We start from the raw sequence: 25,146 nt of genomic DNA on the forward strand, positions 1-25,146 counted from the left end.
CTCTGCTCAGAGTCAGAGAGAGGGAGAGAGCGCAGAGACCCGGCGGGGCAGTGGGTAGGGTGGTGGTGGTGGTGGTGGTGGTGGTGATGGTGGAGCCGGTGCAGAGCTGAGGAGTTCTGAGTTGTGGTGTGGTGTGGTGTGGTTGACCACGGCCGTGGAGGTAGATGGAGCAGGTTGCTATCAACCGCTGCTGTGCGCTGCAAGCTCGGACGTTGCAAGTGCAAGCTAGGGCTAGGCTCAGCTCAGCTGCGCTCATTTGGGGGCCGGCGTTGGACGCTGCCATAGCTCAGCGGGTGGGGGCTTCTTTCATTCATTTTTCATTAACCTGCGGCAGCACCCGCCGCCACCTACAGTATAAGGCTCATGGTATAGGACTATGTGGCCGTGCACTGGGAGCCACCATGGCACTAGTCAACATGGAACTGGGGACAGAAATAGTAGGCTACAGGTAGGATGAGACAGGACAGTTCGATGTGCGATGTTCATTAAAAGGCAGACATGACAACCCTACTGGAGTTGTCAGGCACAGAAAAAAGTCAAAAACAAACAAACCAACACAAACACAGACTATGACATTCATTTCAAAAGTTTCTGAAAAGATTTAAGGAAACTTTAAGGGACGATCAAAGACAACAGAAATTAATATCCGGTCTTCAATGGACACCAGTGAAAAATAGCCTTACTAATAACAGCTAATATCTTTTGGAAAATGTCACATTCCTCTCATATAATTTCAATGAACAGATTCACTTGCACTTTTGAGTCATCATGAATTGCAGTGCAGTACGTGCATCGCTACGGACGGCATATTTAAATGTCCACTCTCAGTGCGCTCTATCTCCACACGATCAGAACTTATATTATGTAAGCTTAAGCATTTATCTATGTAGGTCAGGTGACTTGAGGCAAAGGTGGAAAATGTCTACCTTTCCCTTTGATAACACAGCATAAGTGTTATTTAACGTTTAAATGAAACCAACATAAGCCAGTGCACATAATGTTTGCATCTGCTTGAACGTAAGAGCATGGGGTTGTGGGGTTGCAGGGCAGTGGTAGCGGGCTTGAAACTGAAACCTTGACATGGTTACTCTTTTACATGCAGAGGACGATGTGCATAGCTTCGTAACACTCAGAAAAAACAGGATGCAACTCTAACTTACAGGTTACCCCCTTCATTCCTGCTAAACATCCTGTTTCGAAATAGCATTAGCCTATGTGTGCACAGTGGTCAAAAGGGTTCGGGTCACTATTTCGCTCGACCAAAAGAGAACACTATTGGGACCATGTTTCTTCATGTACGTGTTTTCTGGTTGTATCTCACACGCATGTCTTTGACATCTTTTACAGCATTGTAACAGCGCAGGCCATAGGCCTACTCTCTTTGTTTCGAGAAGTTAAGAAAGTGAAAGGATCCAGATCCGGTTCTGTGTGTCGCTACGGGGACTGATGAAAAACCCAGGCTCGCTTATATTATACACACCCCATACCTAAATCCATCCACCCCCTGCTCACACATGCACGCGACTGGCACATCACATGACCAACCTTGAGCGTGGACCGCAGCTATAATTACAGTGATGATGTCATCTGCCATTCAGTGTTACTACAGAAACTAGGTCACGGTTAACCCCTTCTCTTCCATTTTTAAGGATCCACTTAAAGGTCAAAAATATTATTTTAGGGAGTTCACTATTTTTTATGTTTATTTACAAAGGAGACAGACATTCTTCAAAGGCAGAATGTTAAAGACAATGCTAGTCTGGTGTTCCTTTTCAAGTACAACTGATCTTACTTCAACAACTTCAACAGCTATAACTGATCTTAATCTGTTATTAATGCGTAATAAATGTGACATAGTCTAGTGCTGAAATTAGCCATGACATGTTGTAACTGTAAAAACAAATACATGTTAACGAACAAGGCCAGAAACTGACCTGACACCATAATACCACCATAGGAACAGAGACTGACAAGAGATACAATTACACGTCTTATCAAAAGCATACAGTGTTGCATTGCGGTAAGACTCTGGGGTGAATGTAGCTCAGACAATAACAGGCCCTCTCAACAGACCTCTAGTAAGAACTCCAACCAAATGTTTAGTTTGTCCTGAAGATAAACGTTGGCTAGAAGCTACACTCAAGTCAAGTTCCAAACCATATAGGCCTGGCATTGGCAGCAGACTGAGAAGAGAAAAACTACTGCACTGCATAAACAGAAGATGATGTAGGCTTCCTGGATGACCACAAACACCACCACCATCTCGCAGCTACCTCTTTAGCAGAGCCGCGGCAAAAACAACAGAGAGACGTGCACAGAGTTGTAGCATGCTTGCTAATCTCTCTTGGGTAGTTGTGTGGCTTTTGCTATAGTGTATTGAATTTCCATGACAACAAATGACTGACAGGGACATGACGATGGCAATGGAAAACAGTGTGTGTCTGTGTGTGGGGGTCTTTAGGCTAAGGTTTGACAGCAGCTTGAGAAACCAAGTTTGAAATGGAAAAACTAACACAAAAACCACGACCCAATTAGAACTGTACAAAAACACGCTCTGGTGAGGGCTAGAGATATGCTTGGCTGATTCACTGTATTGCCACAGAGCAATTTTTCTTTAGACGGTAAAACAAGATAAGGCTAATGTTACCATGTAAAAGATGCACTTACAACACAAAACACATCCAATTTTTCAGCAGAGAGTGCTGCTGTCTCCAATGAAAACAGGAAAAAAACTAAGGAAGCTGTCGCGCCAACACCATCTGCCTGCCCCAGCACGCAACATATCATCAAGGATAATTTCCACCTCCGCTCACATCTGACAGTACGTAGCCCATGTAAGTGCTTTGGTGGCCCTGTGATCCTGTGACGAGTTAAGAACTCGTGCTACAGACGGCGTCAAAGTCGCGACTTAAGCCGCCTTGCAAGCGGGTCAAGAGCGGAGCAGAGGAACAACAAATGGCCAGCCGAGGCTGCGAGAGCCAAGCGCAGGGTTCCGACAACCGACGTCCATCGGACTAGACGCGGAGCCTGCCGAAGGGAGACGATTAGCGCTGGTCTCCGGCAGTATTTATTCCGGCACTGAGTCCGGCTTGTGTAATGTGCCGCATTGTTAGCGAGCGAGCACCGAGAGTGAATGCCGCCGCACCGCTGTTACGCATACAAGAGGAGGGAAGTGAGAAACAGCTCTTCTGCTACGCCAGTCGAGCGCTACAGGTTACTTCAGTCCATACGCCCGCCACCACGTGCTTTCACACACACACACACACACATAGACACAGACACACACACAGAGGCACGTGCTCGCTTTCACAGACACAAACATCGCCGTCTGCGCATGCGTTCGTGACCCACTAACTTTTACTCCCTTTACCTTGCCTGACTTGGAAACTTTGTTGGCAGGGCTGTCCTGCTATCCCCCCCCCCCCCCCCCCCCCCCCCCCACACACACACACACCCAATCCCCAGCACCTTCACCTCTGCACCCCCCCTGCCGGCTCAGCTCCTGAGTCAGACTGAGCGAGGGAGAGAGCGAGGGAGGGAGAGAGCGAGCGAGCGAGTGTGAGTGAGCGTTGGCCCTTCTCCTCCCGCCTCAGCCCCGCTCAGCCCCAACACAACACACACGCCTTGCGCGCGCCTGCCTGCCAATAGGCGACGAGCCCGGGACTCTTTAAACCAGGGGCCCGTCCCTGCCGCCCCGCTCGGCTGCAAAACACAGCGCAGTGGAGCCGGCTGTGACACAGCACAGCACAACACCGCACAGCACAGCACAGCACAACACCCGCGTAGCATAGCGCAGTGCAAAACAGCACACCGCTCCCCCTAACCAGCAATTCAAAACCCCCGTTGCAAAGGATGCGGCACACACAAACTAACAAATGGCAGTTTACGCGACACTGTGCAACTACGCTTGTAACAGGTGAGATGACAACACGTGCATTACACTTCAACTGCAGACACAACAAAATTACCTCCGTGGAACTGTCTGATTCAGAATATGAGTTTACTGTGCAAGGACAACTTCTAGCTCTTCAAAGTTTACAAGCGTCTTCTTTTTTACATCCGTTACCAGGCTTATGACAGCCTAGACTCAAACAAACACAAACAAAAACTCACGTGCACAGCTTTTGAGACCAGACACACACACACACACACATGCAGGTGGTGATGGTCCTTCAGCCGACCAAAGTGCTTTTCACCAACTGACCTGTCTTCACACATTCTCCCCAGCCCACGGACACATACACCAGGAACAGATGACAGGCAGGCTGTCAGACTGGCGCTACACAGAAGGGACAAGAGACCACAGACGTGTCTTGGGCAGTCCAAATAAAACACACTCTGTCCTCTCTCTCTCTCTCTCTCTCTCTCTCACACACACACACACACTGTCTCACTCTCTCATTCTTTATCTCTCTCTTTCACAAGTCTCTCTCTCAATGCAGTAATCTCTGAGCCCAGCAGGACTCGAGTCTCATTCTCACCTCTGCTGCCAGATTCTGGATTAGAGGCCGGTCTTTTATGTCCTCTTCAAAATATCCCACCTTTGCAGCCGTTCAGGGGATAGAGAAAGAGAAAAAAAGAGAAAGAATAAAAATCAATAAACCTTGCAAATGACATCAGCCTGGTCAAATCCATACAGCAAAGAAAAAAATGCAGTGGATATAAATGTCTCTCTCTTTCACTGTCACTATTCACACAACATAACAGTCTTAAAATACATTTTGACGTAAAAATGACTAATGATCTTTCTAAAATGGGTGCTGAAATAAGCAGTGGCTGAGTTTCTCTTGTGCAGGATGAGAGACAGACAGAGAGAGACACACACACACACACACAGCTGACACGTTTTCTCTCTAAATTATGTAATGTTTTACCATGAACATTCAGGTCTAATCAGTATCAAGTTTAGAGCTTTCAACATAATATACAGATGAAGCTCAACTAAGCCTCTTTTTTTTGGAACAAATAGCCTCAGCCTCCAGAGTTACCTCAGCTATCAGGCCATATCATTCATCTATATTCAAAAATCAAATTAAAAAAGGGAAACACAATCATGTCAAAATAATTTTCCAAAATGTGTAGAGTGAAATAGATTTGCTTAAATAATTAGCAGGGTAGCTGTTAAAGGTAGCCCCCCTCTCGGCTGTCTGGCTGTTTAATGTGCCGGTTCTGTTTTGTATCTGACTCAATCCCCCACAACGACCCCCCTCCCTCAAAAAAAAGAAATGCTTGCCCCCCACCCCTGACTGCCTCCCTTGCCATAGCTGTCCCTGTCTGTCAGTCCCTAGTAATTAATATTTACCCACGGAGAGAATCTGCCTTCTTGTGCTTGCCGACGGCTGGCGGTATCCCCATCAGAGGAAGACGACTCACTCTTCCTCTCGTCTCTCGCTAAGCTCCACTATCACTCTCTCTATCTCTCACTTTCTCCCTCCTTTCTTCTCTCTCGCTCTCTCCTCTTCACTCTTTTGCTCTTTGTAGTCTGTTTCGGTCCATTCAGGAAGCCATCTTGTGTTTTTTTTTCTCGTGTTTTACATTGGTGAGCTTGCACGCTCGCTCTCTCTCTCTCTCTCTCTCTCTCTCTCTCTCTCCCTCCCTCTCTCTCTCACTCGCCTTCTCACTTCCTCCCCCTTCACCAATAGGTCTACCACATACACACAGGGGATTTTTTTTTTAAAGCCCGTGTGATCGCTATCACTGCTGCGCTACAGAGATCTCCTCCCACTCTCTCTCTTTTTTCACTTAACCCCCCTCCCTCCATTTTCTCTCTCTCTTTCTCTGGCTTTCCAGCAAGCAAAAAAGCTAACTGCATACGTGACGTGAATGCCCCCCCCCCACCGTGCGTGCACTCACTCACACACACTCACTCACTCACTCACACACACACATGACGCAACGTCACGCTACAGATAGCACACAAAGAGAGCCAATCTACCAATCAGGGGCCAGGATGAGCTCTGCTGCTAGGGTGAAATACAGACAAGGAGGGGGGAGAGAGAGAGAAAGAGAGAGAGAGTAAACCATAAAGCAGAACTGAGCTAGAGGGGTGTTGGAAAAATAGGGGTGGGGGGGGGTTGACACAGTGTGTGAGCGCGTGCGTCTATGAAAGAGACTGAGTCTATGACTGAGATGGAGAGAGAGAAAGAGAGGAAGAAAAATAAAAAAGGAGAAAACAGAGGGAGAGGATAAGGAAAATGGAAGGTCGACTGGGGGGAAGGGACTCTCTATGGCTGTCAATTATCTCCTTGGGCTCGGCTTCCCTAAACAATGCCTCTGGTATGTGGTATCGCTGCACACCATCTGTGTCACGGCTGCCTGCAACAACCGGACTGGACTGCACAGTGCCGTGCAGTGCAGCACAGCACAGCACAGCACAGCACAACACAGCACAACACAGCACAGCACGACACGGTTTAGCCCGCACACCGTCTGTGTGCGCACCACAGCACAACCAATCAATGTCACTGGCACAGAAACACACATACGCACATGCACACGCTCTCACACCAGGATCTGACAACACCATTCCGTGTTACAGACAAAGACTAGAGATCAAGGACAAAACCAGCACATTAATCAGTTCTGATCTTAGGATAAACATAGCTCTGAATGTTGTAACGAAAGGACTGCAATGTGCTAAATTGATTATTTATTTAAGATGAAATAATAATCCAACTGTATATATACGATATATGGTATTTTCAGTTTTGTCAGATCATTATACAAACCAAACAGAAAGACTATTAACAAAATATGCTTTGAAGAAACATCTCAATATGCAGTCTGGGTTAGAAGCAACATAAGTGACAATAGATTAATGAATGGATAATGACCTCTTTTCCCATCAACACACTTAAAAACGTAGCTCTTTTTCAGTTACCATTGAAGCATTATGGCTTTTCAGTGGGCAGACTCCACTGAAGCACAAGACCACATACCAGACATATTTCAAAAGTTTAGACTGCTGATGTTTTTTTTCCCCCAAGTCTTTTTTTTCTTGCTGTTGTTGGTCGTGTTGGGTTAAGACTATGATCATTTTGACTTGGCTACTGTGGAAGAGTGAGTGAAAATTAGATGCACGAGCTGTCGGCAAACATGTCCAGCCAGGACTCAAAGGCAGCAGATTATCAGTCAGCTGCTATTGGAAGCCACTCACCGGCTGCCAGGCAACAGCAGCTATTGAGATTCCACCCACACCTGCCAACATTGTCTTTGATTAAAATCTCCTTGGGGGTGCGAGTCACTTTTTACTCAAACCTCTCAAGAGCGACCGATAGAAATCTGCCATCATTGAGGAAGCTTGCACAATACGTCTGACAGACTCTTCTCTGAAAGAAACGTCATGAAAATTACACTTTAAAAAAAAGCTATTCCACATGCTCACTTGCTCGTTCAGATGGTAAATCACTGTCCCAGTGCAAAGATGAAAGCGTCGGAGCAGCTCAGTGCAGACAAAACAAGAACTACAAGATACATTCCACTAAAACAGCTTTTTCAGCTCTTTCCGACAAAACTTGGGACTACTACAGCAGGTGCAGCATAACGAAGACAATGTAAACCTAACGTAACATGCGAGCAAGTCAAAACATTTACTGATCGAGGAAAAAGAATGCAACAAGAGCAATAAATACTTTAAAAATAGACTTTTGTTTTTGGACAGCACTGTTGGGGGGAAAGGCGGGAGAAAGAAAGAGAAACTGAGCGGCCGGCGAGCGAACGGTGAGGCACGTGGGGAGAGGGAGGGCAGCGGTTAGTGTGACACAGCAGTCAGGATGCCTCTGAGCGTGGGAACTCCCGAGCGCTCACGTCACACGCCGTGCCAAAGTGTGCCGGGGCCGTGCGGCCGCACGACGTGTGCGCGCTCGCAGACAGTCAGTCAGCCAGCCAGCCAGCCGTTCGAGGAGAGTGTGAGGGGAAAAAGGGAAAAAAAAGAGAGAGAGACGGAGAGCGAGCGCCTGCGTGCGTCCACCAGGGGAAGACCAGCGGGGGCAGGCAGCGCGGTCAATCCCAAAAAAGCGCGGGGCGAACCACAATCTCAGGAATCACTGATGGCGCTTAATGCGGCTTAGAAATGTGTGGAGTTTCCGAGCACCAACGTTCTATCCCTTGCCTCGAGATCCCATCAACCCACACCTCGGTGGTGGAGACAGGTTTGCAGTTCTCTTGCTTGCGTTGCAAATCATTGAGACTGCCTGAATGATGCGGCAATCCCTCCTTGTATATCAGGAACGCACAGTAGATCCCATTTGCACATACTCTGTGCTCTGCTCTTATAGTGCAGACAAGACAGATTAGTGCTTGGTGACAAAAACCAGACAGACCTTCGACACTTAGCCTTGCTTTGCCTAGCCTACTGATTACACCCTTCCCCCTCAAGATTCACATATAGAAACACACAATCAAATCAACGGACCCAGGAAGACGGTGAAAAGAACATGCTTGAGCTCATCACGATAACGAGCTGAAAGGAAATCTGCATCCTTGAGTGTGCGCCCAAGCGCAGAGAAAGGGCCGGAGTGGCGCTGTAATTACAGCTGAATAACGAGCCTTCATTAAGACGCTCCACCCCCCATTTTCAAACACCTCCCTACTAAGCCACTGTCTGCTACCTCTAACACCTTCCCTAAACACCCCATTCCCCCCCAACACCCACTCACTCACACTCACTCACACACACTCACACACACACACACACACACACACACACACACACACACACACACACACACACCAACACAAACACACACACTCACACACACACACACACACACACACACCAACACAAACAAACACACACACTCACTCACACACACACACACACACACACACAAAAGACTCAAACACCACCTTGACCCTGTCTGCTTCTCCTCTGTGTGTCTGACACCCCTACAAGCCCACCACACTCACACAGAGCTGGCACAAGTTTTTGTCAAAGAGCAGCTGGCTTTTGAGATGATTCTGCAATGCACTGGGCTATAACACAAAGTAAATCACAAAGTTATTGGTAGGCCTACAATATATATGTGTAGTGCATTTTACTCAGTTTAAAATGGAATATTGGTAGGCTTTGTGATTCCAAAACTGCAGAATCAATTAGAGAGGCAGTAAAATGAAATGTTATTAAAATGTTTTCTGAAAGATTCTGGAGAAAGGCTGTTGATATTTGTGCTCAACGGTCAATCAAATCACACACTTCCCCACCATGCTCCGGAAGCAACACATTGATCGTCTGGAAATTGTTTATGGCTTGGTCTGAGCCACCATGTTTGCTTCTCATTCACACATTCAAGATTGCGTATGAACTTTTGTCTTTTTGCTCAAACACAGAACAGACAGCAAGATGACTGAGAGGGGCCATTAGATTAAAATTAATTGGAATAGAATCGTAGTTTGCACCTCTAAGCAGCACATCTGCTAACTAACTGAAAAGTTAATGGCAGTAAAAAGAAACCTCAACTGATAAGACTATCGTCAAGATGTCTACAAAGAGAACAAGCCTGCCCTGTGCGCATCTAGTGTATATCTCGAGTGACCTACAAAACTGGCCTATTATGCCCCCACTGGGCGAAAGTGGAATAATTAGATGTGGTTGCCAAGCGATGGCGAGTCGGCCACTGCACCCACACAGGGGTCACGTCAAGGGGAGAAATGCAACACGGCCACACTGATGAGTACAGTTAGCGCTCCGAGGCTAGCTCATTGTTCCTGACTGTCACTCGCGTGTGCTTACACCCCAGTTGGAAAGAGCTTTATCTACGACACACAGAGGCAAAAATCAGCAATGTGGAAGAGAAAAATCTGTTTGAATTCCTAGTGTAGTGTTTTTCTGTGTGTGTGCATGAGCGCAAGGAAGTGTGTGTAAATGTGTGAGAGAGAAAGAGAGAGAGTATGTGTGTGTGTACTCAGGTCCCTACTGCTGAAGGTTACGGGGTCATTGTGTGGGAGGGATGAAGTGGGGGATGGGCAAACTCCATTTGTAAAGCACCAGAGGCAGTGGAGCCACGCACCAGGCCCTGCAATACAGCCTGACCTCATGGCACAGATCTGGTGAGTGGGGTTGTGTGATGAACAAAATGGGGCTGAGCAGCCTTCAGCCAACCAATCAGAAAATCACAATTAGCAATAACTGATACGTTATGTATACGAATTGATGGTATTGATTATTTCTGTAAGTTGCTTTTGGATGAAAGCATCTGCTAAATTAATAAATATAAATATAAATGTAAATGATGATCATAACGCATTGACTATATTTACTGCAGGTAAATACAAAAGCTTCTGATGAATGAGAAGTTGTTTTTGACAGAGGGAGTAGGAATCTAACATGTAAACCGACTCCTCTGCACAGACACACAATGGTGTTAAAAGCACAGGTTTGCGGGGACACGGAGTGCAGTGAATCGCTCTAATTAAAATAGCCCAAATACCTTGAGCGCGCATCTGGTGGAGGAGCATGACCAAAAAAATGCCTGTGAAATTAGCCATGTTTTCAGCTCTGAACGGAGGGCCGCCTGGCTTTAATTAAGCGTGCCATGCATTCAGCTGTGACATTCAAGCTGAATAATTCACACAGTCCATGGCGAGTGCACAGAAACATGGGGTAGAGAGAGAGCTCCTCAGGAAGACAGTAGAGGGGATCGAAGGGAAGTGAAGACTTCCTCAAACAGACTGCCTGTCTTGTCACCTTTCCCTCCATCTCGCCCTTAGAGGGGTAAAAGAGAGTTCCTTCCCCAAGGCTTCCACGCTCATTCCTCCACCCAGGAATTGTTTTCCTTCTCCCAGTCTCAGACCTGAGACCACCTCACCGCAGACTATTTATTTACAGTCTTCCTGTCCTTCTAAACCCCCCACCACCACCTCTTTCTCTCCGTCTGTTCCTCTCTTTCTCTCTGCCCTTTCCTCCCTCCCTGGCCCCAGGTCAGTCTCCGCCTCCTGTCTGTCCTTGTAGGGCCCCAGGGGTCAGAGGAGAGAGAGAGAGAGAGAGAGAGAGAGAGAGAGAGAGAGAAGGGTATAGAGCAGGCTGGAAAAACTCTGGAACACTACACAGATCAGGATACTGGTGTGTGTGTGTGTGTGTGTGTGTGTGTGTGTGTGTGTGTGTGTGTCTGAGCTCCAGCACCTGAGATCCCTGTGAAAGAAGTGACCCGTTGTACACAGCAGGATCAAAAGCTAAGCCATTTGAACTACTATTTCCAGACAAAATACTGCCTTCACGTCTGAGGTCCTGTTTTGGATAAACCCAAAACTGCTTTGTCTGGCAGCATCCCTGATAGAACACAAACTATCTACTCAAACCAATATTAATGTGCAAGCAAAATTACCCAAAAGACAATCAATTTGTGAAGGCATGAGCCAAGTATTTGACAGGATGGCAGTTCCTCACTGACATAGACTTAGCCAGTCAAAGTGCTTGTTTGTGCAGTTTCTGGAAATGCTGATGATAAACTTTTACCAACAGGCTGCATACCTGCTGGGCAGTTATTACTCAAACTGGTTGTCTGCTGAGAGAAAGACAGACCATCTTCTCAGCAGACCAACAACATTTAATGCACTTATCACTAAATGTGCTGTCCACCTTATGCCCATACATCAGAAGACTTGAGATATTGATATATTTGAAATATTTCAAAACGATTTTTGAAAGACTATAGTCTCACACCCTCTCACATCTAAAGACAGGTCACAGATTTTTCACTAGTCGCAAACTATGGTTTTGCAACGACTAGGAATCTTGCAGAGTTATCATTTATAAGACTGCAACTAGATTCCTTTAAATTATTTCCCATTGTGCACTAGAGATCAACAGGAATTCAACGAGGCTTGTATAAGTGATCCATATAGCCTACTCATATCAAAGTCATATTTTCGTGTTTGTTTCATGAGTGACATCCCCAACCTGCAGTGTTATGTAACAACATCAAATTAAAATATGTTACGTCTCCATATACATGAACAGGTGAAAGTGAAGTGTTCAGATCTGTAGAAGTATTTTCGGGCAGATCATTGGGCTATAGAGTAGAATACTACAAAATTATAAGAAACGAAATAACAAATAACCATAAAGGCTACAGCTGTAGCCTACCCACTTTACCTCTTCATGTTTGGTGCTGGAGAGAGCTCACTTATTGGTTTTTATATTATTCATGTCACTAATTGCATGAGCCAAGACTAAAAGACTTGCTATAATATTAAAAACGATCGTAATGTCAAGACTAGAAAAATACTGACTCCGACAGACCTAAAACCGCTAGGATAGCCACCTTTTGTTAAACGATCTAGACGACGGGAGCGTGCCGCAACTCCAGTAAAACTCTGATTTCATTCCGACTGGCTGTGAAAAGCGTTGAAACTATGGGGAGTGTAGTGATGAATGCATGGTGAGGCAACTGCTGTTCAGAAGTAGAAGTAACGCCAACAGCTTTTTACTTTCACAGGTGGAAGTGATTCAGCACCAGCGGAAGCTTTGGCTTATACCGTGCCAACAGTTTAATTATAACATAAAACATTATTGTCAACTCAACTAATACAGCTCTGTACACTATAAATCAAGAGTTACAATAGGATTGCTTTGGTTCTTCTTTATCATGAAAAATCGGTTACTTTTAATTGGTAGACCTACATTCAGGCCCATGCATTTTACTATAGGATGTTTTATCAGTTTATGTTCTACAAATAATGGCTATCCTGGCAGGGAAGTAAAGAATGACCTTGTTCTTTGTGTTAGTGAAACATTGGTTTTGAAGGTCTCCGTGCCTTGGTCATGAATTGTAAAAAGGCTTTTAAAACAGTACTTTAAAACAATACTTAACCTAGGGCTAGGGTTAGGGTTACGGTATTCCTTTCCCAAAACAGCTTTTTGACTTGTCATGATGACTGCAATAACTCATTAGACAACTGACTTTCTACCATTGTACAAAACCATAAAATATCCTATCTGATAACTTGATTGTCAATACTCCTAAACCGCTGCTAACTGTGTGGCAGACACTCTAACTAACAATGTGTCATACTTCTATGGAAGTAGATACTAAAAATCATAGCTTATTTTGAAGAAAATGGTGGCATGCCATGATGCCACCTTAGCAAACACTGGTTTGACAGCCCTGCATACTACTCATCTCAAACTGTGAGTGTTGTCACACAAAGGTAACACTTGGATCCACCAGAGACGTGTTCAGACCTGACACGTGTGGTAAGGTATAGGGTGGAACCAGGAGCATGGGATGACAAGAGGTTTGTGAGCAGGCGTTGAATACAGCCCATCTACAGTACCATGCTTCTTTAACAGCAAACTCATGCTGCATCTTCTCACACCCATTTAAAAAGCGGCATCTTGTAAATTATGGTGCTAAAAGTTTCACTTCAAAAAGATCCAAATTAATGGGCTACAGCAATTCAGGCCTAGGCATACAGGCAGTGCCAGTGCAACTACAAGTTTGTCCATCTCTCAACCTCAGACAGAAGCAGAGGCCCTGTCATCCAGAAGCCCAGTCTCTGAGTTTGCCCACCACATTCTAATTAGTCATGAGAAACACACTTTGGATTGATGAGCATGTGTTGCAAAATACATAGGCTACTGGATACAAAAAGATAAACGTTCCTCCTTACTTTATAATTTCAGAACTGAACGTGTGAGACGAAGAGATATCCTTTGGCAGATGTGTCAAGAATAACAAAATGTCCTGGGTGTGTTTGCTAAGATGTACATGTATATTTCTCTGTAACAAACTAGAGGAAAGGGATGTCTGATTGTTATCAAAACGTTCATTCTCCTACAAGTTTTCTTATTACCTTTATAAACAGGTAATAATGTAATTATTGCTTGATTTGCACTCTATTGTGAAGGGTAGGCCAATAGTGCTTGTGACTTGCACTGCACTGCACAAAACATTAGCCCAGGGGTCTCAAACACCCGGCCCGCGGGCCAAATCCGGCCCAATTCCGGCCCGCGACGTATGTCAAAATAATAATGTAATCCGGCCCTTGAGGCTATTTTTAATTGCGACAAACAACGATGCTGATTAAAGTAGACGATAGATCCAAGTACAGTGACAAATCTCATTTGTAGCCTACTCTGCTCCACTATGTGCTAGACATCCAGAGCTTGATTCAAACCCAAAATCGCTGCGCAAAGTTTTCAGGAAATAGGCCTACTTGTATTACACGCGAGAAACACAAAGACGAGCATTTGTAATGACGCGGAAGCGATGCAGGCCATAGTTTTGCACAAATTGAAGCAGAAATAGGCCTACACCTAATGTTGAAAAACGTTCACGTGTGATGAAGTCTTAGGTAGGCTATGTTATTCACCTATTCTGATTCTGAAGGAGAATATCCTTTTGGAGATTATGATCGATCGTCTATTGACAGTGATAGTCACAGTGCGCCGATGAATGGAGGTGCGTCTTTGCGTGTATACGACGGTGTCCACTAAGCATACCATGCTTATTTCGACCCTCTGCCCAACATAGCTTAGAGGTTGCGGTGGTAATCGTGATGAAAGTGTCCGTAATGGACGTGGTACAGACAGCAGGGCTAGTAGAAACAGGGCTCTAAAGAACTACAAAGTCACCCGCAATATGATGCGAACTTCTGGGTACTCAGATTACCCGCGATAGGAACTGATTTGACCAGAATACTGTATTGTAGGCCTTGTGGTTTAGTAATACATCAGGTGTTTTCCTGTTAATTTGTTATGTGGGTAATATGAAAAAAAGGAAAGTAAACCTGCTCAAATATGTTCATCCAGTATTTACTGAAATGTGCATAATTTGAGGTGCTTGCCATCCAGTGATTAGTACATTTACCCCCTTCATAAACTTTTGTTTATACTCAAAGATTTTTACATTTACAGTAGGACTTTATCTCTGACCACTTTCAAGCCATGGCCTTTTGAAATTTTGATATAAAAATCCAATGGTGTTGCTTTCTTAACCCTGACGCCTAGTTTGCCAGGTTTAAAAGAATAGACATTGCATTGCCCTCCAATCAGATGACGTTGGCAGAAGTGGCCCCCAGCTCATTTGAGTTTGAGACCCCTGCATTAGCCACTTACCTCCCAGCTGCTAGCTTTCTTCTTCAGCTGGTCGCACTTGCGCAACTTGCAGATCTGGTGGCCGGTCTTGCGGTTCAGGCAGTTGGTGCAAGTGCCGCAGTTCTCCTTGCGCAGGCAAGGGCCACACACGCCGCACCTCCTCCGCTTCTTCTTCTGCTGAGACACTGCCCCGCTGGTGTCCTGAGCCTCGGGCGGCACCACAGGGAAAAAGCCGCCGTTGTGGTGCTCGCTCTGGATGTACTCGGCCAAGGGAGACACCATGCCCATGGCTTTGCCCCGCAGCAGGACCTTGGCATCGTCTTCGTCCAGGGAGAATTCATAAATGTCCTGCGGCGGGGGGCCTGGGCCCCCTCTGAGCTTGTTCATGTTGCAGATGCTGCTCTTGCCCAAGCCCTGGAGGGTTAGGTGATGTGTCAGTGGCACAGAAGAGTCTTGACTGCACTTTAAAAACTCAGTCCAGGAATTGTCCACTTGGACACAAGATGGAGAGACAGCTGACTTGGGTCAAGACAGACCTGAGAGGGGAACTTAGGATTCAGGGTGAACTGCGCTTCTAAAAGCCAGTCCAACCCATGCTATCAATCACCCGGATGCCCAGGTGGATTGAAGAGGATCAGGTGACTGGAAATGCAGAGCATCTTCATAAAAGGTCACCTATAGGGATCTTAAAGGTCCATCTTAAGGTTGAGTGTGTCATGACAGCCACTGAAGTCACTCTGCTCTTCAAAACCAAGGGACTGCACATGAAGAAAACAATAGGGTAGAGGGCATTAGAGAAAAATGCATTCTAATCTAATTCTATGACATTAATGCACATCCATAAAACAACAAGGAATCAGCGAGACCTGTCAATGCACATGTGAGTGCAAGTGGGTCTGCCCTTTGTTTTTCTTTGTTTCATAAATATATATATATCATGTCACCCACTTACTTAGATATGTGAATTTCATTATTCAGCAATAACTATAAAATAAAGCTGTTTTAGACCAACCCTTGAAGAGCTATTGCCTCTTCTATTAGACTGGCTGGCTATAATGCAGCAGAACCCCCAGACAGTGGACAGATGTCTTGTCGGCGCACTGAATCGATGGCTGACGCTACGCGATGTGTGAGAAAATGTCAGGTTATAATGGCGAGTCCCCACGAGGAGTGCTTTGTTTGCCCTCTTTGCATGAGAAAGGGCTTTCGCTCAGACCCGCGACGGCTCTCTTTGTGCCATGCAAGGAAGCTCCAGCCAACCGTCAATAAGCCGAAATATTTTTACTGTGTCTATAAACCCCGCTCGTCTTCCCGCGTTCTACGTGACATAACAAAATCATAAGATAGTAGGCTAACGTTACAGGCACACAACTGTTATCGGTAGTTTGACCGTTTCCTGAAACAACATGATTAGACTTGCAAATGCAATATGCTATTAATAATTTCAGAAGAGTTGTCTCTGCGGGAGAGCAACTTAATTCTGTAAGTGACTGTATTGCACATACAGAATGATAGTTACAGAAGAGCTGAAACAGTCTATCTGCCAAATGTGTGTTGTCCAAAATACCCCAATATAAAACAAAACATAGGCTACAACATTAGGCCGTCACGTAAAAGATGTGATCATTTAGTTTAGTTGTCTAAACATATCTTGGCAACCTCATTATGTTGCATGGATTGCTAACTAACCTGAAATAGTTTAATGTTTACCATCTAAACACAACTAACAAAAGAAAAGGCTTTAATTAGTGCATTGCTGACCATTTTAACACGTCATCAAACCCATCGTTAAATATAATTTGATCAAAAGCACCTTTTAAAAACACGGTAACGTTTGTAAACAGTAATACTTGTCAAATGCGTAACTTAGCGCTGGTCTCTTTAAAATGTTAATGTCCTACTTTCTGGGGCAGTGGAGATTCGTCGGCGTGATAGAAGCATGCGCTTGGCGCCCCAAACACGTGGCTTATTCAGCACTTTACGCCACCGGCTCTTTAACCGGCGACAAACACAAGGACCTAACAGACAGCTACTGCAGCTATGCGACTAGTTAGAATGTTGGCAGAAACTGCTGTCACACTCACTAACAGATAAATGTTTATACACAGGTGATATTTTTGCCAGTGTTTGTTTGTTTTCTGCCCAGGGGGAGAGAAATCCGACACATCAGCAAAGCCCCCTCCCCTGCTCCAAACAACACCACCACCCCAGGGGAGCAAGCCCACCGCAGTAATGATCAGGAAACAATACCCTAACATAAAAATGTTAGGCAACGATAATGCGCCAATTACGTTGGTCCACATCTTCCTAGCTAATGTATAACAATCAACATAGCTGTTATTGATGCAGTTGTTAACAAACGTGTAATAACGTTAATCGTAAATAGCTATGCTAAGGAACACACCAGGAGATTTAACAGATAAAATTAACTGTACCTACCGATGTGTATTGCGCCTAATTGTTACTGTCAGGACGCTACCTAATCACTTTCACTCAATACACATCAAGTTTTCTTTTAACAGGCATACGCTAACTTATTGACAATTAGACAATTCTTAGGAGAGAAGCAAACATATTAACTGCGCTGATATGCTATATATATACTTAACCTCAACGTTACATCGAAATAAATAAATGTTAGCTGTTATACATACCAAGTAATTTGTCACAACATGATTCGTCCACATAAGTTTAGGTAAATCAACTTTGTCTGATGAAGCAGGAAAACTCAACCCAACAAGTGTCCAGGTCAAAATAACTGAGTCTGAAAAACTAGAAAATACTCGTGGAGTCTATGAACATTTTTAAAAGTTTAAACTCATGACACTGCTCACTTCTTGTGTGAAAATATCCGCTAAAAAGATCGACTGGAATACAAAAAGTGAATGCACTTTTCTCCAGGTCGTGTTAGTCCAGTCCTCTTAGAGTTAAAAGACGATGAAGAAGAGGAAGAAAAGGGAAGAAAACGTTGCTGAGTTTTAAGTGATCAGTAAATTGTGGAATGGAGTTCAATGGGTGCGCTGGAACGAGGGGGTTAAATCTTTGGGGCATCGCGTCATCGTCAATAGATATACGTCATGTATAATGATAATTGGGCTTTCTCTTAAAAAATGGTTTAGGTTTGGTGGACTATATTCCAGATAAAATGTTTCAACACTACAACATTTCCAATCGATTAAGATATTTACAAGTTAAGCTCATAACTATTTCAAGCCAATAAATTATTAAACAGAAGTGTCATTTAGTTGGTCAGGTTCAAACATCTTTGTAAATATCCTTATACCCATATCAGTAGGTCTAGTATAAGATGTGCAAACAGTAATAAAAACACTTCAAAGACAGCATCCTCTGGGCATGGTCCAATCAGCATTCCCACCAACATAGCCTAACAGAGTTAGTGTAATGTGTATAATGTGTTTTGCACTATATAGTAGTATAATGTATATAATGTCAATTGCGCTATAAATGCTCCGAAAAAGATGTTCAATAAATGTCAATATAACAGTAGTTGGGAATGAAGGAAACAATGGGAACACTGCATCAGTTTAGAGTCTTTTATTTCATAGCACTGTAAAACCATTCATATTCATTTGACAAAATAAAAGGAAAAAAAAAAAACACCTCATGAACACAAAACACAAAGATACAGCCTTAATTTCGAGGCACCCTGCCACTGATTTGGAGGCAGGCACCCTTCAGTGCATTGCTACGCAGAGTCAGAGGGACAAACTTCAGCTCAGTGACACTGAAATAAGAGTCCTCTAATCGTCAGTATGAAATAATATAACACGTGGTACTGTTCACCGCCTGTCCACATTGAGTGGTGGACAGACTCAGTGGAATGGAAATGTCTCTTGCGCTCAACTTAACTGCCCTTAACTGCATTTTATAGAGAGAGACTACGACTGGAATGTATATTAAGCTTTGTAGTCCTGTTAGTTGGACTATGGGCGGAATTAAAAATGCGTTTGTCATTGAGATGACAAAATCAATCAAGGTCATTCAGAGAGTTCTAACAACAATGCTGAATTTGTCTAAACTGCTTTCATGTAGCATTGTTCTGAATGACTCAAAGGTCTGTGAGATCATACAAATAACTCTATGATAATGTAGTGACATAATATCTCTCCCCAAGAAGGTAACATTCGAAACAGCTGATGATAAGGAACGTCTGTGACAATCAAATCGAGCAAGATAAGAATAAAACGAGTTGCAATGACGCTCATGTAGCACAAATGAAAGAAACACGGGTAAAACATAACTAGCAGGGATGAGAGCAAACCCTACCTGACTAGAGATCATAAGGACAAACTAAGGGATGTTCTGGAGAGAGAAGTTTCAGGCCTAAACTTGTTTTTCTCTGTCGGATGGAACTTTTAGAAACTGATACAAATTAAGAAATGTAAAGGGAACCCAAGGAAGCAACCATTTCAGGCTTTGACACTGAAATTCCAGACCCTGTTGTGCTGAGAGGGGAGACGCTGCGGTTGCATGTTTCTGACCATCGCAGGCCCTTCCATAGACTCAATGCTTTCCAATAGGCTTTTATGCATTCTATCAGCGCGACATCAGAGTCTGGAGTTCGTGTAAGAAATCCTGAGGTGCATTTTGCACTAGGAACATAGTTATTCCAACCCCGTTTCATTTTGCTTCACGGCCTGTCTACCCCTCACACACTTATCCCTATCACGGAAGTGGTCTGGAAATTTATCGGGACCTATGTCCGGACCTGGAATTTGCCAGCTTTGGTCATATACTTAATGCCTTTGAAGGGTTTGTACTTTTCTCCATACATGTCCAATCGATTCACCTTCAGTCCTGTGAGGGGAAGAAGGGAAGACAAACAAATGAATGAATAACAATGTTATGACAATTATATTGCATCTAGTTCTTCTAGTTCTAATGAAAATATTACAGACCAATGGTCACTTCAGAATTTAAAAATATATGCTTCGTCATGTAATACACCAACATGCAACACTACAGGGACGGATAAACAGCCCACGTCTCAGGACGTCTGGTGATGGAGGGGGCCAGTGAGCTCCACTGTGTGGTTAAACGATGGAATTGCATCCAGGGCTCCAATGAGTCATGTGACCTACAGTGTGGCATCTGGTGTAGGGATATATATCTCAGTGGGATGTTGGCCATGGGGTGCTGGTGGATTAACTGTCCATGTGGGACTACCTGATATGGCAAGCTGTTGGATCTTGAACTGGATGTTGAAGGTGGGATTCTCATCTGGTTTGGAGGCACCAGTTTGCAGGCTCATCGATCCCTTGAGGCTGGGGAGCTTCTGGGGGTTGATCTTACCAACATCCCACGATAAGAGCTGGAGAAAACAAAAGCCATGTAGGTACATATTTTGCAAATTAGCCATGAACTGTAGTACACTATTGAGAAAAGTGATGCAACAGTTATAGGTTAATAGCATATGTTATTACACATTACGTCACTGGAAGTGACACTGGAACAGTTATATGCTTGTGCTGTATTAGTATCAAAACAACAAATTAAATGAAGAGAAAAATATTAATTTCAACAAAGTCATATATGAAGTTTATGAATAATTTCTCCACTCCTGCATGGTGAAAGCGTCAACATTATTATTTCCACACTTGTATTGACTCTTCAGAGGGAGATACCTTGGTGACTGGGTCGAAAGTGTAGGTGCCCTGTGAGGGGGTGAGGTTGACGTTTAGGACTCCCCGTGGCATCTGACTGCTGACCAGCACCGATTCCACGGCCTTGCCCATGGTCTGCTTGGGGCCCAGCGTCAGCTCAAAGCGGCCCTGGGAGCTGCCCTCCCTGAAGGTGATGTTGTGCTTCACATACACAGGGATCGCCACCAGGCTGCAGGAGGAAGACCAACCACCAGTATAAAAATACAACCTGATGTGCTGTAACTGTACGTTATTACGACACAGGGAGAAGGGCTACAACTGGGCCAAAGCCATGCAAAACTGAATGAGCTACTGTCTAACTAAGTCATGGGGTAAAGTATTAACATCAATGGAGGTAAGGAGGATTGGGTTACTTTTTTCGGTTTCAATTACACCACCATGGTTCATCTCTTTTGATCCTGACCGTTGATGGGAGTCGTTGTGGTTTCGATCAAAGACTAAACACCCACACTCAAAGGGAGCTATGACAATCTGTGTAGTTTCAATATCTTTCAAAAGATTCTCACAGAGGCTTCTTAGCTCGACGTGAAGACAGTTTTTCGGTTTCCATATGTTACAAGGGAAATCATGGAACAGTTTGCTACACGTGGCAAACACCATGAACACATGCACATCAGACAGCCCATGATCTCACAGGGGAAACTCCTGTCACCGCAGAAACTTTCTGAAAAGTCATTTATTACTTACTGTAATAACTGTGTGCGTGTGTGCGTGTGTGAGTGAGTGAGCATGTAAGTGAGTAAGTGTGTGTGTGTGATAGAGAGAGAGAAAGAGTGTGATTTCTCTGAACGTCTGCGCAAACCCGGAGCTTACTTCTGCGAGCTGACGTGGTACGACAGCAGCCGGAAGTTTCCATCTGGAGGAATGAAAGACAGAATTCGCTCAGCCTCCCAGCGCTTGAACCTCACACATGGATGGAAACTGACGTCATCCAGCAGTCGGGGGTTCTGAAAGGAAGCAGGGAGAGTACAGCTGCCAGTGAGCATGTGTGGACAACAACACTACAGTACATTTTCAGGAACACTGGGCTGCTCAAAATAAATGTTTGACTTGAATGCCTTTGCGTCAACAGAAAAGGACTTTCTTTGATGATGATAGCAACACTAGATAGTAAATGACTAATCATCTCAATAAAAACATTAGCAATGCAAATGTATTTAAGCCACTAGGGGGACACTAGATTCATTTCAGGAAAATAGAGTGGGGATATTTTCATATCCAGTCTTAGAATCAGCCAAGAGAACAACATGGATTTTTGTTTGATCTTCTGTCAATGTGTACACCTCATTCTGATAGTTGTGCAGTCTTAATAGCAAGCTGAAAAGGAAAAGAGGTTAATGTACAAAGGCCAGTCTTTTTTTCTGAAATGAACACATTTTTGTGCAAACCTCAGATTCCCATGTTTATGTTACAAATGATCAGTAAGATTTACAACTTTAAAAACACAGGACTGGAACTAAGGTTACCAGAGGGGGCAGTCGTGGCCTACTGGTTAGGCCTTCGGACTTGTAACCGGAGGGTTGCTGGATCGAACCCCGACCAGTAGGAACGGCTGAAGTGCCATTGAGCAAGGCACCTAACCTCTCACTGCTCTCCAAGCGCCACTGTAGCAGGCAGCTCACTGCGTCGGGATTACTCTGTGGTTCACCTCACTGTGTCTTCACTGTGTGCTGAGTGTGTTTCACTACTTCACGGATTGGGATAAATGCAGAGACCAAATTTCCCTCACGGGATCAAAAAAAAAGTATAATTTATACCATATACCATATTCTACATTCTTTCCCAAAAAAAGCTTTTTTTTCAAAACCATTTCCACAGGCATACACCATGTCTGTGAATATGTGCACCATTACACATTCAGGGCATACAAACAAACAAAAAATTAAGTCCACAAATATGATGAATGTTATGTTCCTGATATGCTATCCAAATATAAATTGGCCGGATTCTTCTTTTTTGGGAGAGTGAGAAAGGATTAAAGAGAGCCAAGATCTCACCATAAACGAGAGAGTGAGATCAGGCATGCCTGTCAGCTTCACACAGGCATCAATCACTCCTTGGATCTCCGCAGTTATAGTGGAACCTAATCAACACATAAGACAAACAATGAGATTTTCATAATAGAGCAAATCAAGTTGTGAAATAAAATTAATGTAGCTACAATATGTTGACACAAACCACCCTACCTGACTTGTCAATGATAGCATCAATCTCTTCCACCACGTCAAAATAGGCCTCGTTGTTGGTGTATTTCACACCTGTGCGTCTCCACGGTACAACAGAGAGCTGGCCGGTGGGAAGCTGCTCCCCTACATTAGTACTTCCTGTGGATTAAAAAAAACATGTTTAGCAGCAATGCATAGCCTACTGTAGCTCCATGACAAGACACCAATTAAATTCATTGCTTTTGTTGCTTTCCCAGGGCTTGCATGTTCAAGCTGAGGAGATAAAGCATGCTCGCAAGCTGGCGTGCGCAAATGCGTTTGCCTAACGGTTTCTTGAATTTCCCCTTGAGGATCAATAAAGTATCTATCTATCTATCTATCAAATATCTTCATCAGCAGTATTTCAATATTTGAGTGCAACAACAGCTTATTTACTACAACTGCTATCACTGCCTTACCACTTTAAACAAGTCAACATTATTCTTCAAACGCCATATCTGTGGCACATGAAGGACAACTACGAACACACCTGTGATAGTGTTGACCACTGTGCGGAGGATGGTGGGTGGCTTTATCAGTTCTTTGAGGATGTTGGACTCAGTGGCCAGAGGGAAGCCGTTGTCAAGCATCTCCTCTAAGAGCTCGTACACAACAACTACATTGTCCTTAATGGCAGCTTCACTACAAACTCCGAAATAGTCCTGAAACAAAGTGAGAGAGCAATAAGAGACCGACACAGAGGGGGGAAAGAGGCTATATTATCATGACATTGATATGAAACAAATGCATGCACTGATGCAAAAGACTGTAAAATACACACACCTGGAACGTGTCCACCACTCGGTGAAGGAACTCAATGACAAAAAGCGGAGGCACCTCTGTCTGAATGACAGCTACAAAGAATATCTTGTGTCTGAACACATTGATGAGGTAGTGGTGAGGGGTCGGGATGACAGGTGGGACGTTCTCAGGCTCAGATGCGCGTTCTTGAGCCTCGAAGAAGTAATCGCACACGGAACGGCTCACAACACTCTTCCAGTGCTTCTCCAGGAAGATGTCCCCCGAAGAGTTCACCAGGAATAGGCTGTGGATCATCTTGACTCTGATTAGAAGAAAAACCGTGCGTGCAATTAACTTTTCGCGTAATTACACAATATGTTAACATATAACAACTTACACACTATCCAGACATGCTATCAATGCATACAAGGTCCCTCCAACACTAGCTTAATGCACCCTTATTAACACTGACGTGGCCAGTTTAAAGCGCTGGGGAAAAGGACACCTGATATGGGCTCATTTAATATTCCTAACCCGGTGACGATCAAGTTACCATAGTGGGTCCGATTAGGCCCACTGATCACAGAGCAGGCCCTAAAAGACACCAGACAAGCAGGCTCGACTAGCCCATCTATCCAATGATATTGGTAGCGCATCCTAGGCTAATGTATCCTTGTATCTGCATCCGTGTTTCTCCTCCATCACAGGACTGTCTTGTGACAACGAGCTCCGTCATGCGGTGAGGACAGACACCAAAGCTACTTCCTACTTAACATTTCCTAAAATATCAACCCGTATTCTGTCCATGTATGCTCCACGAAAGGTGTTTGAAATGATACTCACCGTTATAATCTTTTGTCTAATATTTCCGTTTCTATGTTGCACTAATACTGAAAGATGAAATAATGTTCCTTAGCCAGTCTTCCCCGTTATTGGCCCCGCCTGTTGTGAACGACTGACGTAAGCCTGAACCAATCAGAGATAAAAGACAACAGGAATGCCATCCCTACTGAAATAGTTATTGGTTAATGCTACGGAAGTGAAGCAGGATATATATACTTCATGATCATTGGACAGAGACCAGTAAACATCATATGTTCATGATTTTTGATTGGCTTCTGAAAGTAGGCTTACTTATGTCTGACATTTTGTGTCAAGGCAAAGATACATGTCAATGAATCGTCGACATGTTTATATTGTGCATCGTAATTGCAGGGGCATTTATCTGCTTAAAAGTTTCATTCACTTAAAAAGTGCCAGACATGCCTCTCATTCTAAGCAAAAAGCATAGTGTTATATTAGATCAAGAGTTCAGTCTATTCATGAGACTTAAAACACCTATATCTTTTAAGCATGTGTAGACCATTGTGCGACAATAGCCTACTGCACCTGAGGCAATATTACCATCATCTTAATACCTTTGGAAAATCCATATTTTATATTAAAATAGGCCTAATCAAATATTATTTGTTTAGATAAATTG

At 44.1% G+C, this 25,146-nt stretch overlaps 2 protein-coding genes across 5 annotated transcripts in view; both read right to left on the bottom strand.

Annotated features, from left to right (window-relative positions):
• The window catches only part of tet3 (tet methylcytosine dioxygenase 3), a 47,656-nt gene extending 29,750 nt beyond the window's left edge, over positions 1-17,906 (bottom strand). Inside the window, exons 1-3 of one of the 3 annotated variants that reach the window (XM_042100460.1) lie at positions 17,689-17,906; positions 15,056-15,792; positions 4,482-4,541 (exon numbers count right to left, since the gene is read on the bottom strand). In XM_042100460.1, the coding sequence (XP_041956394.1) occupies positions 4,482-4,541; positions 15,056-15,421 (426 nt within the window). In that variant the 5' untranslated portion in view covers positions 15,422-15,792; positions 17,689-17,906. Of the gene's footprint in view, positions 1-4,481; positions 4,542-5,302; positions 5,584-15,055; positions 15,793-17,688 lie in introns of those variants that run through there. The other 2 variants (XM_042100463.1, XM_042100466.1) reach the window with 2 other exon arrangements.
• A 668-nt stretch (positions 17,907-18,574) lies between these two features.
• ap3m2 (adaptor related protein complex 3 subunit mu 2) lies at positions 18,575-24,619 on the bottom strand. 2 transcript variants are annotated; one of them, XM_042101843.1, is made up of 9 exons: positions 24,507-24,619; positions 23,706-23,985; positions 23,413-23,584; positions 22,905-23,042; positions 22,716-22,801; positions 21,532-21,665; positions 20,680-20,887; positions 20,222-20,366; positions 18,575-19,852 (listed from the first exon to the last, which is right to left on the bottom strand). In XM_042101843.1, the coding sequence occupies exons 2-9, from the start codon at positions 23,976-23,978 to the stop codon at positions 19,752-19,754; spliced, it is 1,257 nt and encodes a 418-aa protein (XP_041957777.1). In that variant the 5' UTR covers positions 23,979-23,985; positions 24,507-24,619; the 3' UTR covers positions 18,575-19,751. The 2 variants fall into 2 exon arrangements, with proteins under 2 accessions (XP_041957777.1, XP_041957779.1); XM_042101845.1 differs by lacking the exon at positions 24,507-24,619 and adding an exon at positions 24,217-24,364.
• Between the last annotated feature and the right edge of the window lie 527 nt (positions 24,620-25,146).

The sequence above is a fragment of the Alosa sapidissima genome, chromosome 8 (assembly GCF_018492685.1).
Source record: "Alosa sapidissima isolate fAloSap1 chromosome 8, fAloSap1.pri, whole genome shotgun sequence".
In the NCBI taxonomy this organism is placed as follows: domain Eukaryota; kingdom Metazoa; phylum Chordata; class Actinopteri; order Clupeiformes; family Clupeidae; genus Alosa; species Alosa sapidissima.

Bases quoted from the DNA above. Each gene is read 5' to 3' on its own strand.
- ap3m2 (XM_042101843.1), bottom strand. From the start codon at position 23,978: ATGATCCACAGCCTATTCCTGGTGAACTCTTCGGGGGACATCTTCCTG. The intron at 20,888-21,531 runs GTAAGCTCCGGG...TTCCTCCTGCAG, and splicing joins TACCACGTCAGCTCGCAGAA to CCTGGTGGCGATCCCTGTGT. The intron at 20,367-20,679 runs GTATCTCCCTCT...TGTTTTCTCCAG, and splicing joins CTTTCGACCCAGTCACCAAG to CTCTTATCGTGGGATGTTGG.